This window comes from Sinocyclocheilus anshuiensis, unplaced genomic scaffold (assembly GCF_001515605.1).
Source record: "Sinocyclocheilus anshuiensis isolate Anshui unplaced genomic scaffold, SAMN03320099.WGS_v1.1 scaffold373, whole genome shotgun sequence".
In the NCBI taxonomy this organism is placed as follows: Eukaryota; Metazoa; Chordata; class Actinopteri; order Cypriniformes; family Cyprinidae; genus Sinocyclocheilus; species Sinocyclocheilus anshuiensis.
The window spans coordinates 1,487,909-1,500,475 of NW_015537962.1; the positions used below are offsets into that span (position 1 = coordinate 1,487,909).

The 12,567-nt window shown below is 35.7% G+C and overlaps 1 protein-coding gene across 1 annotated transcript; it reads right to left on the reverse strand.

The window, feature by feature from the left end:
- Positions 1 to 1,030: 1,030 nt before the first annotated feature.
- LOC107667552 (uncharacterized) lies at positions 1,031 to 7,361 on the reverse strand. The gene is made up of 8 exons (XM_016459238.1): positions 7,269 to 7,361; positions 6,799 to 6,894; positions 5,474 to 5,740; positions 3,139 to 3,234; positions 1,903 to 2,072; positions 1,284 to 1,290; positions 1,134 to 1,192; positions 1,031 to 1,045 (listed from the first exon to the last, which is right to left on the reverse strand). Exons 1-8 carry the CDS (start codon positions 7,336 to 7,338, stop codon positions 1,031 to 1,033), a joined length of 780 nt encoding a protein of 259 aa, XP_016314724.1. The 5' UTR covers positions 7,339 to 7,361.
- Between the last annotated feature and the right edge of the window lie 5,206 nt (positions 7,362 to 12,567).

Below are 12,567 nucleotides of genomic sequence, written 5' to 3' on the forward strand. Positions count from 1 at the left end.
AACAAGTCATTTAGACATTTGCAACAGTTAGTTTTTTTACACATACAGATTGGTTCTATGCAGTCAATCCGTTTTGCAGTTCTTTAAACTGTTGTTTTCGCTTGCAAATCACTGTTCACAGTCTTGCAGTGCTTTTGACCGACTTTTGGCGAATAAAACGTGCCAAAAGTGTAAGCGCGGAAAAATGGAAGTCAGAAGCATGCAGATCATATTTATTTTGCGTTAGCATGAAGCTGCAGTTTCACAATACATGAATTACACTTACGAGTAACAGTAAAATGCTGCAAATATTTTTTTCTTGCGCTTGAAACGCGATTTACACCTTTACAAAGCTTATCTTGCGCATGCAAATTTAATTTACGCTTACAGTCTTATGTACACTTCCACAACTCTTACCCTGCGTATGCAAATCTTTTTGACGTCATTCTACCTTCATACTTTGTGACGAGCAACACAAACGGAATAGTGTCCAGATATGATGCAGCAGTAGATTCTTCTGGGAAATCTGCCAATGAATAATTCAAATGACCAACAGATAAAAATGCGATATAAGGCAAAACTGTAAAGTAAGCAAGATTATTACTGAATCAACCATCCTAATTTTTTAATTAGTATGTACTTGCAACTGCACTCAAATGTTTAACATTGTGTTTGAATGCTATTAAAATACATGAACAATATATCTTGCATGCTATTTTTTTGTTCAAACAGCCATAACAAGCAAAATGACATTTTACCATTTTACACTTGGATTCTATTTCTGCAGTGTCAAGCTGAGAACACTGAAATCTCATTGATCCAGAATCCTGTTCCACATAATTGTGCGTTAAACATCAACATCATGTGAGCATAAGGATTGTTGGACTGACTGAATTCAGGCACTGCAGTGGAGAAGGAGATAAAGTTGACGTTTCTCTCTGAACACACACTGCTGAAGGGTGAGTGACCCACAGAGTGAAGCTCAAACACCACGCTGAACTTCTGCCACGGGAAGTCAGGACCAACGTGCTGACTTCACACGACGAGACACCTACTGCAGGAGAGTCTGAGGAGAGACATAACACATTAAATCAGACATTATAACCAGACCTCATGTATTCTGTATAAAAAAGACCTATACACCTGTCCATTACTTCTCTGCTCACAACTTTACTCTTTGCTTCATCGGGGACGACTTCAGACACAGAGTTACCTAAACACATGCACACACAGAATCAGGCAGGACAATCAACATAAAGTACCAATCTTATAAAATCTGGACGCTTCTTTAAAAATTTACTCACCTGGTACCTGCACTCTTAAAAATAAAGGTGCTTCACGATGCCATAGAAGAACCTTTTTGTCTAAATGGCTCCATAAAGAACCTTTAACATCTGAAGAACCTTTCTGTTTCACAAAAGGTTCTATGTGGTGAAAAAAGGTTCTTCAGATTACAAAAAGGTAAGAAAGAGATGGTTCTTTGTGGAACCAAAAATGGTTCTTCTATGGCATCGCTTGAAGAACCTTTTGAAGCACCTTTATTTTTAAGAGTGTGGTTGAGAGCTGCACGCAACTCTGTGTTTACACAGTTCACTGTCAAAACTAGAACCTGCTTCAACAACAGTCAATAAACATTCACATTCTTTGAAATGTACTTTGTTTGAAAAGTATGCTTAGTCAAGTCAATTTTATTTCTATAGTGCTTTTTACAATACACATTTTTTTAGCTTTACAGACAATCATGAGGTTAATGTTTATAACATCTTATAGTCGATAACATAGGCGATTATGTATTTTACATTGAGAGCTATTTAGTATATAATGGTTTATGTGAGTGTACTGTATATATGGAAATATATTGAAAAAAGTTCAACTTTACATAGAGCTGTGTGATCATTTTAGTTTAAACTCTATAAATCTCACTTTAGGGTTAGTGTGGGAATTCATCCATGTGTTGATTTGCTCCTGGAGCTCCAGTAGTTTAGGATTGGGCTCCTGCCTCGTCTGGCTCAGATACTGCAGCACCTCAAACTTTCTCAACAGCTCATCCACACAGCTCAGAGCACAGGAATCCTTTGCCTTTGCCAGGTAATCTATACAAAGACAGATTTTACAGGTGTGTGAGAAAAGCTATATTAAAGCTGTGCTATAATGATCAAAACACAAATGAGATCTCAACTGTTTATGCCAGACAGCAATGTCACAGAATTTGGCATATTTTTAGATTAATAAATCAAAGGTGGGGTAGAAAGTACAATAATACAATTACTAAAACTTTTAAAGGGGTCATATGATGCTGCTAAAAAGAACATTATTTTGTTTATTTGGTGTAATGAAATGTGTTTATGCGGTTTACGGTTAAAAAACACATTATTTTCCACATACTGTACATTATTGTTTCTCCTCTATTCCCTGCCTTTCTGAAACGCGTAGATTTTTACGAAGCTCATCGTTCTAAAAAAGCGAGGTGTGCTGTGATTGGCCAGCTATCCAGTGCGTTGTGATTGGCTGAATACCTCAAGCGTGTGACGGACGCCCCTTACCATATTGTGATGATGCCCTGCCCGGCAGGAGCGATGATTCAAAAACATGAAAACCCATTATAAACGAGGCATTCGTTGCATCCAGTGGGGACATAATTATGGATTGAAAGGAAAAATTGAAATCGCATCATATGACCCCTTTAAGGAATATTACACAATTTTTCATTCATGTTTCAATTTGAACAGTAATCATCTGTTGTGCAGTACTTTGTTTGCCAATTAATTTGATGACATTTTAAAAGATTCAACTGATAATGTTTTATGCCTTCATTTGATTAACACTGTTTTTAATCATGAATTTGTATTGAATCATTAAATCCAGAAAAATCATAAGACAACGCAGAACTTTTCATAACAGAACATTTCATAGGGCCCTATTGGGCCAAGAAATTCTAAACAGTTTCATGAACTCAATTGATTAGACACGTGTTTCGATTACTACATTTTTATTTAACTACTAAAACAGAATCCATTTAAACAAAACAAACAAAAAACGGAATGCAGAAAAAAAAACAGAATTTAGGGAAAAATAATAGAAATTTCATAGGGCAAATTTCCTCTCAGCAATATCAGACCATTTCTATGAGACATGAGTGTTTTTTTCTCAAATATTTACCAGTGGCTGTGTTGAGATCACATGTGAGAAGAACAAGCTCCTTCAGCGTGACCAGAATATGTAGCAGTGCCATCTCATTAAACACACTGTCCCCATCTGCCACAAAAATAACACAAAACATTTTTTACATGACTTCAAAAAACATCATGTAGCGATCATTGTCTATTTCACATTGTTCTGTGCATTCTTATAATGTGTGAGAAGGTGTCTCCTCGTTAAGCAGCATTCTCTCTTGCTGCTTAACGAGGAATCTTGTGAGTTCAGAAGACAGAGTACCGAAGTCTCTGTTGTTTAAAGCTGAGATGCCCAGCTCCTGCATTTTACTGAGAGGACAGAGCTAATACATGCAGCACCCTATATGCGTCTCTCTGACTCTCTACAGGAATAAACATAGAAATACAGTGATTAATTTCTCAAGCCAAACAAATAAATGATTATGAATAAACAAAAAACATATATTTTGTGCTTACAACATTAACCTTTATGCAATATTTCAGATCTGACAGCACTACTGGTCCCTGTGGCCTGGACGTTTACAGTCTTGCTGATGGTCTCTTTTTTCTCTTCACGGGGAAAGCTTGTCTCAGTGGCAATGACACTGCTTTGTGTTTCTGAGATGTGATTCACTGTTTATTTTGTTCTTTGGCCAGACTTTTCCTGTAGAATTCTGACTCACGTTTACCTCTGAAAGATATTAAACTATTAGACAGAATAAGATACTTATGTTTCAGTTTGTGTATAACTAACAATAAAAGATGTCATGAAGGTCCTCGAAACATTCTGCAGCTCCTAGATATGTGTACAAAACAATACAAAAAAATCTATAATCCAACCCTTTAACTTTAAAATAACATGAAATCCAATGAATTCCCAATAGTCAAAATCAAGTGCCGGCATACTTTTTTTTCTCTCAGAAGATTTCACTTGGATATGTGTAATAACAAGGAAGAAAAGCTGCAATAAACACTTTTAATAAAAGTCCTGGATTCACCTTTACCTGCAGATGTTGGACTGCTCCGTTGAGGTTTTTGCATTGGACATTAATGCATTGTTCTTAATGTCACAAAAGATGATAAAGGATCCAGGTCTTCATGAGTCTGAACTACAGAATTATCTCTCTTTCTGCTTCTCAGATAGTTTGATAACGGAGATGATTTAGAGATCATATCTTTTCTTCTCTGTTCTGACTGCTTAGGAAGTGTGTGTATAGCATACCTGTCAACCCTCCCGTTTTTCCTGCGGGTTCTCCCGTATTTTACCATTCTATCCCGCTATCATCCTGTTTAAATATTTTCCCGTATTTCTCCTGTATTTTGAATCTTTCTATAAAAAAATCCCACTGTGCGTATTTTATGTTTCCTACATTCGCCTCTGGTAAAACCTCCGTAATTTGTATGGCCCAAACCTCATTATATGAATAATCACGTCAACAAATTCCAAGGTTGCCCAGTTGCCAGATCTTGTATGAAACGCATCCTTCTCACACAATCGACACATACAAATTTCAACCCATTTGTCCCCTCAACTTGGCAACTTACAACAGTGACGACTACCACGGGAAGGAAAGGATCACTGGTAGAAATGGGACGGGAGGAGAAGACAGGTGGTGCTCCGGGGAAAAAAAACTAATATGCAAATTGAGATATAGCTTACACTTCAAAAGGCTATGGTTAATTGATTAAATATGAGCGCTGGAAGTTGCAAAATCAGGTGCTGCGCTGCTTTGTTTACTGCGGTTACCGGGGAAATGGCTATATTCCTGGCGAAAAGCGAACGAATGAAGAGAGAATTAATTTGCATTTTTCAATAAGCCCTTCTGCTTTTTGTTTTAGTCCAAAGCCAAAAACGACCCTTATTTTTACGCTGAAAACACGCAGTTTGATATACATGCAGTTTAAATAATTGTTTTATAATAATTGTTTAAATTAATATAGTATAATATAAATAATAATATAATTTAATAATTTATACTTTTGCTTATTCCTTTATTGTTAACAATTGACACAACAGCATTTTAGCTAGATTTTCCATTTTTGTTTGTTCAAACCTCAAGTATGAGTAACAGCAATGTCTGCCTTATCTTAACAAACAATTATGACTGGAAATATATATATTTAGGTTGTATCTGAAATTATTAGAGAAACTTAAAAAGCTCACCTGCATGTGAAGCACACTTACTCGGCAACTCTGTAAAAACATGAACTTACTAATATATATATATATATATATATATATACAGTGGTGTGAAAAAGTGTAGGTTCAAGTTTATTGATTGAGGGTTTTTTTTATTATTTTTTTATTTTTTTTAAGAGATAAATATCGCATACTGTCTTACCATCTATTTTCACAATAGACAGTGGTGAGAACATTTCATCCATGTGTGGCTCTCTCACACCTCTCTTACATTCTTCTGTGGACATTTTCTCCGTGTAGATGGAGAGATTTCTGAAGATGTTTTCAGGAAGCATCACTGTACTGTTGGTGAAGTGAAATTGGCCCATATTGTCTTTGGGTTCTACAACCTGTTCCAGCTCCACCTTCAGCAGTGTGAGAAGCTCTGGGAGTGACTGAATGTGGAGCAATGGCTTAGCTGCCTGTGGTTCTGCACACACAAAAAAAAAACACAATGGAGTTTAAAGGCTCAATAAAAAAAAGCTTTGTCCAGCCATCAATACTTGACTAAAGACAAAAATGGCCAAAATATACATTTGTGTAGATGTTTCTTGTAAATATACACTTTTATGGATGCACGCTAAGTTTCTCATGTTATTATCTACATATCCACATTACCAGCAAGTAAAAATCGAGCCAAAAATCAAGCCACCCAAAGTGCTTTTTCCAAATTTTCACAATCACTGTCTGACATGAAATGCCTAGGAAAAGTACAGTACATATTATTTACTTTGTCATATGTATTATTATTATGAGTAGTGTTTTCATTGATCCTACAGTCAACATGAAATTTAACGCGGATGAAAAAGAGGCTGTGAGAAATAGATTCACAGTTTTTACAAAGGCACACGCTGTATAAAGGTCTTGGATACATAATTTTCACAGCTCACAATTTTCAAAACTGTTTTGAGGAGTTTTTGTCTACAGAAAGTATTTTTTTTTCCCAGGAAAGACATATAATCTAAACAATCAGTATGTTGTTAAAACACACCGTACTTCTACTGTACACTACCATTAATAAGGTCTTATTGTGAACAATTTATCTGCACATTATTCGCAAAAGAAATAATTTGATTGAATATCCTTGAAAATATGTCAAATTATGGAATTGGTTGTGAATGCCATTTAATGTTGATTCAAAGAATAAAAACAAAACTGCAAGTGAAAACAAGCCTGTTCTAGATGCCTTAACATATTTAATTTACCAAATATTTACAGCCTTCTGTCCTTGTTATAACAAAAGCAGCAAACTCGCTGCTTATAAACTGGAGGCATTATCTCATCTGGCAGCTGTCTGCTGGACATAAGCAGGTCTGCTAAACACAGTGAATGATTATGTGGTGAAAGAGGCAGGTCTAATTCCATCTCAGCATAAGACCTTGAAGCAACTGAAATGAAAGGTTTTGAAGTCACTGGAGATTAGAAGAGCAATCTGCAGCAGGAACCACTCTTTTGTTGTGATTAAATATGAACAGCAATTTCCCATACCTGGAGATTTTGGCTCCTTGAAGGTGATGTTAGCAAAGCTGCTTTCAGGCATTTGCAGGACCTCCAACTCAGCCATGTGTTTATCAGCAGAGGTGACTATAAATGAAATATAATTATTATTGACTTTTATACGCAATATAATGGCACAACAAGTCACACTTTCTGATTGTAATTGCATTAAATACAATTTAAAAGCAATTGGTATTTGCACTTTTGAGCTATTTATTGGCATTTATTGACAGTTATTGGCGTTTGAACAGTGCATCAATTGTTTTATCATTTAAAACCAAAACAAATGTATTTTTGTCAAATGATTTGCTTGGACAGTGTACTTGTGCTTCCTTCTTAAAAATAAACACCTTTGCTTTGATATTTTGTTATCTAATTCTCTGACATTCAGACATTTTTAAGTTTCAAAATACTTTTTGGAGGCAATGTGTATTTTTTGCTATGTATAGGTCAAGTTTTACCTTCTTTGAGATCTTTCAAAGGGAAATGTTCTTCTATTGGTTCACAGGTGACGTTTAGAAAATCTTGCATTTGTGCAAAGGAATAATTGGGCTCTTGTTTTGGAAAGCAATCCATTTGAACTTCAACAGGCAACATCAGAGACTGCTGAGAAATCATAGCTGGTATTTAAATATACAAAACTTCTTCATAAGCTGCGAATAGCACAACCAAGAGAGATATTTACTTTATCGTGACTCAGTTTGGAAGATTACCTCTTCGTCCAGTACTGCCTCTTTTTTTAACTCTTCTGTAGCCTTTAAAGTAAACGTGGCACCTGTTACTTTGCCTAAAACTGCATCGTATGAGGCACAGTGTCTATGAGAAGGAAATACGGGTGAGCTGAAATGATCATTTTAGTGCATCAGATGACAGTGCACAGTACAATCTGCCACAAAGATATGATTTCTATCTTCCTCTGAGCCAGGTTACAACAATTTGTTCAATTTTCAGCTGACTCTCACATTAATGAAAGATTCTGAAGACTTTTTATGCCTAATCCTGATTTCAAAGTTTTCTGCTACATGTGTGGTTGTTTTACTACACCTAAACAGCTACTACAGAAAAAAAAGCTTATTTATTAGCTTGTTTAAAGTTCTTTGCCAATAAATGGAGTATTCCAACATTTTCCACTCATTTGGATATTGTAAGTTAAATTACCCATTTTGAATACTTATTTATGACATTAAAAACATTTGACTGTTTTTGTTATTTTGACAAGTGCATTAAAGCTTTTAAATATATATCATTTAAAAATCTTTAATTATTTTGTGAAAAACTGCACGATTATTTTTTTATCAAGATGCAGGCCTGTGTTATGTTTAGGCCTGTTTTTGACAGTTCTGAAAGACATATATTCAGTTCTTGAAATAAATATATTGTATTTTGTACCTAAAAATAACCTCTTCTAAGAGATTTACTGATGAATTGAGAACAGGCTCTGAGACAATCATGATGTTCAGCCTCTGAATCATCATTTGAAATGGAGGCAGGTGGCTTTTGTACATCTGTAGATGGTCACTGAATATCACCTCCTCTGGCAGAGTGAGATCTAAGATTTAGGAGAAAAGGCAATGACAAATTATCATCTAGATTTTCCATTATGAGGCCATCAAAAGTTAATATTAAGACTTCTGAGGTCCAAGAACATATTAAAGATCTGTTTGAAAGCAAGCCGTCTGATGTGTTGGGTATTTTTAGGACACATCTACCCCTATTTGAGGTAGAACGTCACAGCCAAAAAACCACTGGACTGCCATAAAGTGGTACAATATGAATACAGAAATGACAAACAAAATAATACTGAATGAATATTCCAGTTCCCACCATCAGAGCATGTATCTGGTGCACAAGGACTAAAACTCTCTTCCCAAGGTGATCTGATGGCACTGCTTTCAACTCCATCTAAGAGCCAGAGGGCTTCTGTAGTAGTGATACTGCACTGAGAGGCAGGGTTAGAGCTGGGGACCATTTCCTCTAGTCCTCTTCCTGTCTGCAACACATTAAACAAACACAATACAGCTCAATATGAAGAACCTGTATTTAAACATGACATTTACACCCAGCTATCACGGACAATTAATCTGCAGACACAAATACAAAGGCAACAAAGATGGATCATAATCTAAGGAAACATTTCAAACCTTTCCAAACAGTCACTGAAATGTGTGCAGGCCTTCAAGTCATCTGTAACACATCCAGGCACTGTCAATGTTGCTATGATCTTCGAATATCACAAAAAGTCTTCAGGGCTTAGACAGCAACAAAGATACTTACAGTACAATATTTTACGAGCAAAGCTGCTCTTTTCCATACAATGAAAGTAAACGATTTAATATTTAATAAAAATCTTTGTTTGTGAATCACCAAAAGAACAAAACATCTCCTTTTGCGTTCCACAGAAAAAAGAAAATCATCTTTTTATGAGTATTTTAGGCCACAATTCTTATTTCAGTGCGAACTATCTAGATCAGGGGTGTCAAACTCAATTCCTGGAGGGCCGGAGCCCTGCAGAGTTTAGCTTCAACCCTAATTAAACACACCTGGAGCCTGTACCATGAAGCCGGTTTATCTGGCTAGACAGGTAAGTTTCAGTTTAGCTTGCACCAATCCTGGGTTTTAGGTACCATGAATGTGGCTTGGCTTTTAGCGGCGTTCATTGACATAGTAACTTACACTGCACAGCTAACCTGCTCCAGGGCAGGTTATGTTCTGGGTAGGAGATCTCAAACTGAAATTGGACCAATCAGATGTGAGCAAAGTGACACATGTCTGATGCAAAAAAAGTCACTCCCCCAGTTTCTCTTCCTACAAATTAAAGGTAACTATAAAGTACCTTAAAAATACAACAAAATTGTCTGTCCTGGTATAAACTCAGGATTGCGAGGTATAAACTCAGGATTGCGGGGTATAGACTCAGGATTGCAAGATATAAATTCAGGATTGCCAGATATTGTCTGACGCAATAAAGCCACTCCCCCAGTTTCTCTTACTCCAAATTAAAGGACGCTACATAGTAAAACATTTTCTGATTTTTGTCTGAAATTGTCTGATTTTTAGAGATGATTATTTTTTATAATTAGTTTATATGATTTATATAATTATTATACCCTTAAACCAATGGCACCTGTATATGGCAAGATGTAATCTTTACATTTTACTTTTTCGTGGATAGATCGTTTCATCTTGTAAATGTGTTTAAATTCTTCATATTGTTCAAACTTTTAATCTTTGGTAATGAATCGCACTGACTTTCTCTCAAGAAGTGAATCACAGTTTCAAGGCATCTGATTGGCTGTTCATTACTGATGTCACTCTTTCATGTGCACGTGCTCCATTAACTCAGGATCAAGCCTGAGTTGACAGAGAAAGCTGATGATGAGCTTCATGGTACCAACAAAGCCGAATTGGACTGGTTTGGTTTTGTCAACTCAAAACTAATCCTGTAACTCCGAGTTTGTTCAGCCACCATCACAGGCCCCAGATCCAACTAATCAAGTCCTTCAGGCTTATTTGAAAACTACATGGTATGTGTGTTGGAGCAGGGTTGGAACAAAACTCTGCAGGGCTCCGGCCCTCCAGGAATTGAGTTTGACCCCCTGATCTAGATACTAAATACACAAACATGGCACACTTACTCCATGGTACTCGGTAAGTCTTGTCCTGCAGGTGTCCATTGTGAGGGTAGATGTTACTGACCAGCTGGAACGGATCAGTCTGCGTCTGACTGAGGCCTGAAACAAATAAAAGTATTCAAAAATTTGTGAGCGTTATAAAGCATTTCTTCATATTTTTGTACCCTCTATGAACTAACTTGTGCAATACAGTAAATATTCTTACACTACCCTAAATCAATGAAAAAATATGCTGTCCCAATCACCCAAATATTACCAATAAATTTTTTTTGGCTCAGTTTACAGAAAAGTGTACGTCACACATCCTTTCATCATAATATAACATTGTTTCCTCCTCAAATGGGTAGTTAACATCTTCAGTATTACAGAAATATACCATGTTTTCGACTGATGTTTTTCATTTATGACAAGAAACCTTGCCCATGTTGGAAATTCAAAAACTGTTCCAAACACCCTTAATTCACCCTATGTCTTGCTGTGGAATAATCTTCATGTGAATAGAAGCGCAGTTTCAAGAAAAAGTGCACATTTTTTCCTCACTTGCACGGAATTATATAAAATATTAAAACTGTTATCAAAACTGGTTTTGATGTGGCCTGTCAATTTGATACTAAAGCGATCGCGCTGAATATATCATGAAATGTCGGTTCTATTGAAATGACGAGCGATAGAGGAGTTAAATTAATTTAATTGATATAGTTTAATAGAGTTAAATCGATCAGCTAACTTATCGTGACTAACTTATCTTTAGTAAAATTATCTGAGGGGAGACATTATAGCAGCAATCTACGCGCGCTCTCTCGGTGATTGACAGCCTGAAGCTTTGAAGCCACACCCACGAAACGCTTTCTAACGTGCAGCGAGTTTAGCTCAGTTTAGCTCCATTTATAGTGGATTCATATTTTTGTTGTTTTTATGTTTATACCTATACTGGACTGATAATAAAAAAAATAAAATCTAATTTAATGTAACGAATCAATCCACTGAAGGCGAGTTGAAGTGAGAACCCAAGTGCAGTTTATTTACAAGTGATCCAAACGATAATCCGAGACTTGACATGAACAGACTTGACTTGGCATGGACAGGACTCACCAACAGCAGAGTTACAACATCAATACACGACGACAGACAATGGCAACATGATGGCTACTTATAGGAAACAAGAGGGTCACATGACAAGAACAAACCAATGGGAAACAAGACACATGACTAAAACAACCAATCAGAACATGACACATACACAAGGCAGAGAGACATGAGGCAAGGGAAGCATGACACTAACATCAGGAAACAATTACAAAATAAAAGACATGGACATGAACATGAAACAAAAACAAAACCCAAACCCCACATTACATTGAATTTAATTTTCTTTATAGTAATGCTTTATGCTTCATCAAACGAGGAAAATTAAAATGCATTTAACATTTGATTCATCATTTGAGCTGCCATTTTAATTTTATTTAATGATTTTTTTTTATTTTAGTTACGTGCAGAACTTTAACTGAAATAAAATAAAAAATAAAAAACTTTTTTTACATCAGCTAGTAGACATGGCAGCATTTCTCATTTTCATTTAGTTGAACTTGATGTAGTAAATTAACTAAAACTGAAATAAAAATAAATATAACCTATATACAAAAAAAATGACGAAAACACCCAACAAAATTACTAAAACTTTAACCAAAATAAAAAAAAACTGTAAATATAAAAATAAAAATTAATTTAAAATATAGAAGTATCTCAGTAATACAACACTATTAACCACCACCATCACATAGAGCAAAGTTAATGTGTCAAAAAAAATCATGAAGCATTCTTAAGCCATTCCATATTAATAAGACTACATACAGTATACATTTATTATGATAATTAGTTACTGTGGTGAAATCAAATTTTATATTTTTATAAAAATGTGGTGTCATGAAAAGCAGTATGCAGCAGCCTGTCTCTAATGAAGTGCTGTGTTTGTGAACCACCATTGTAGTGGCATGCTGTACCAAGTAAAGGGCAGGCGGTTGCACTTTATTTTGATAGTCCACTTTAGACATTCTACTAACTGCAAGTAACTTTGCAACTACATGTCAACTAACTCTCATTAGAGCATTTGTAGACTGTTAGGTTAGGG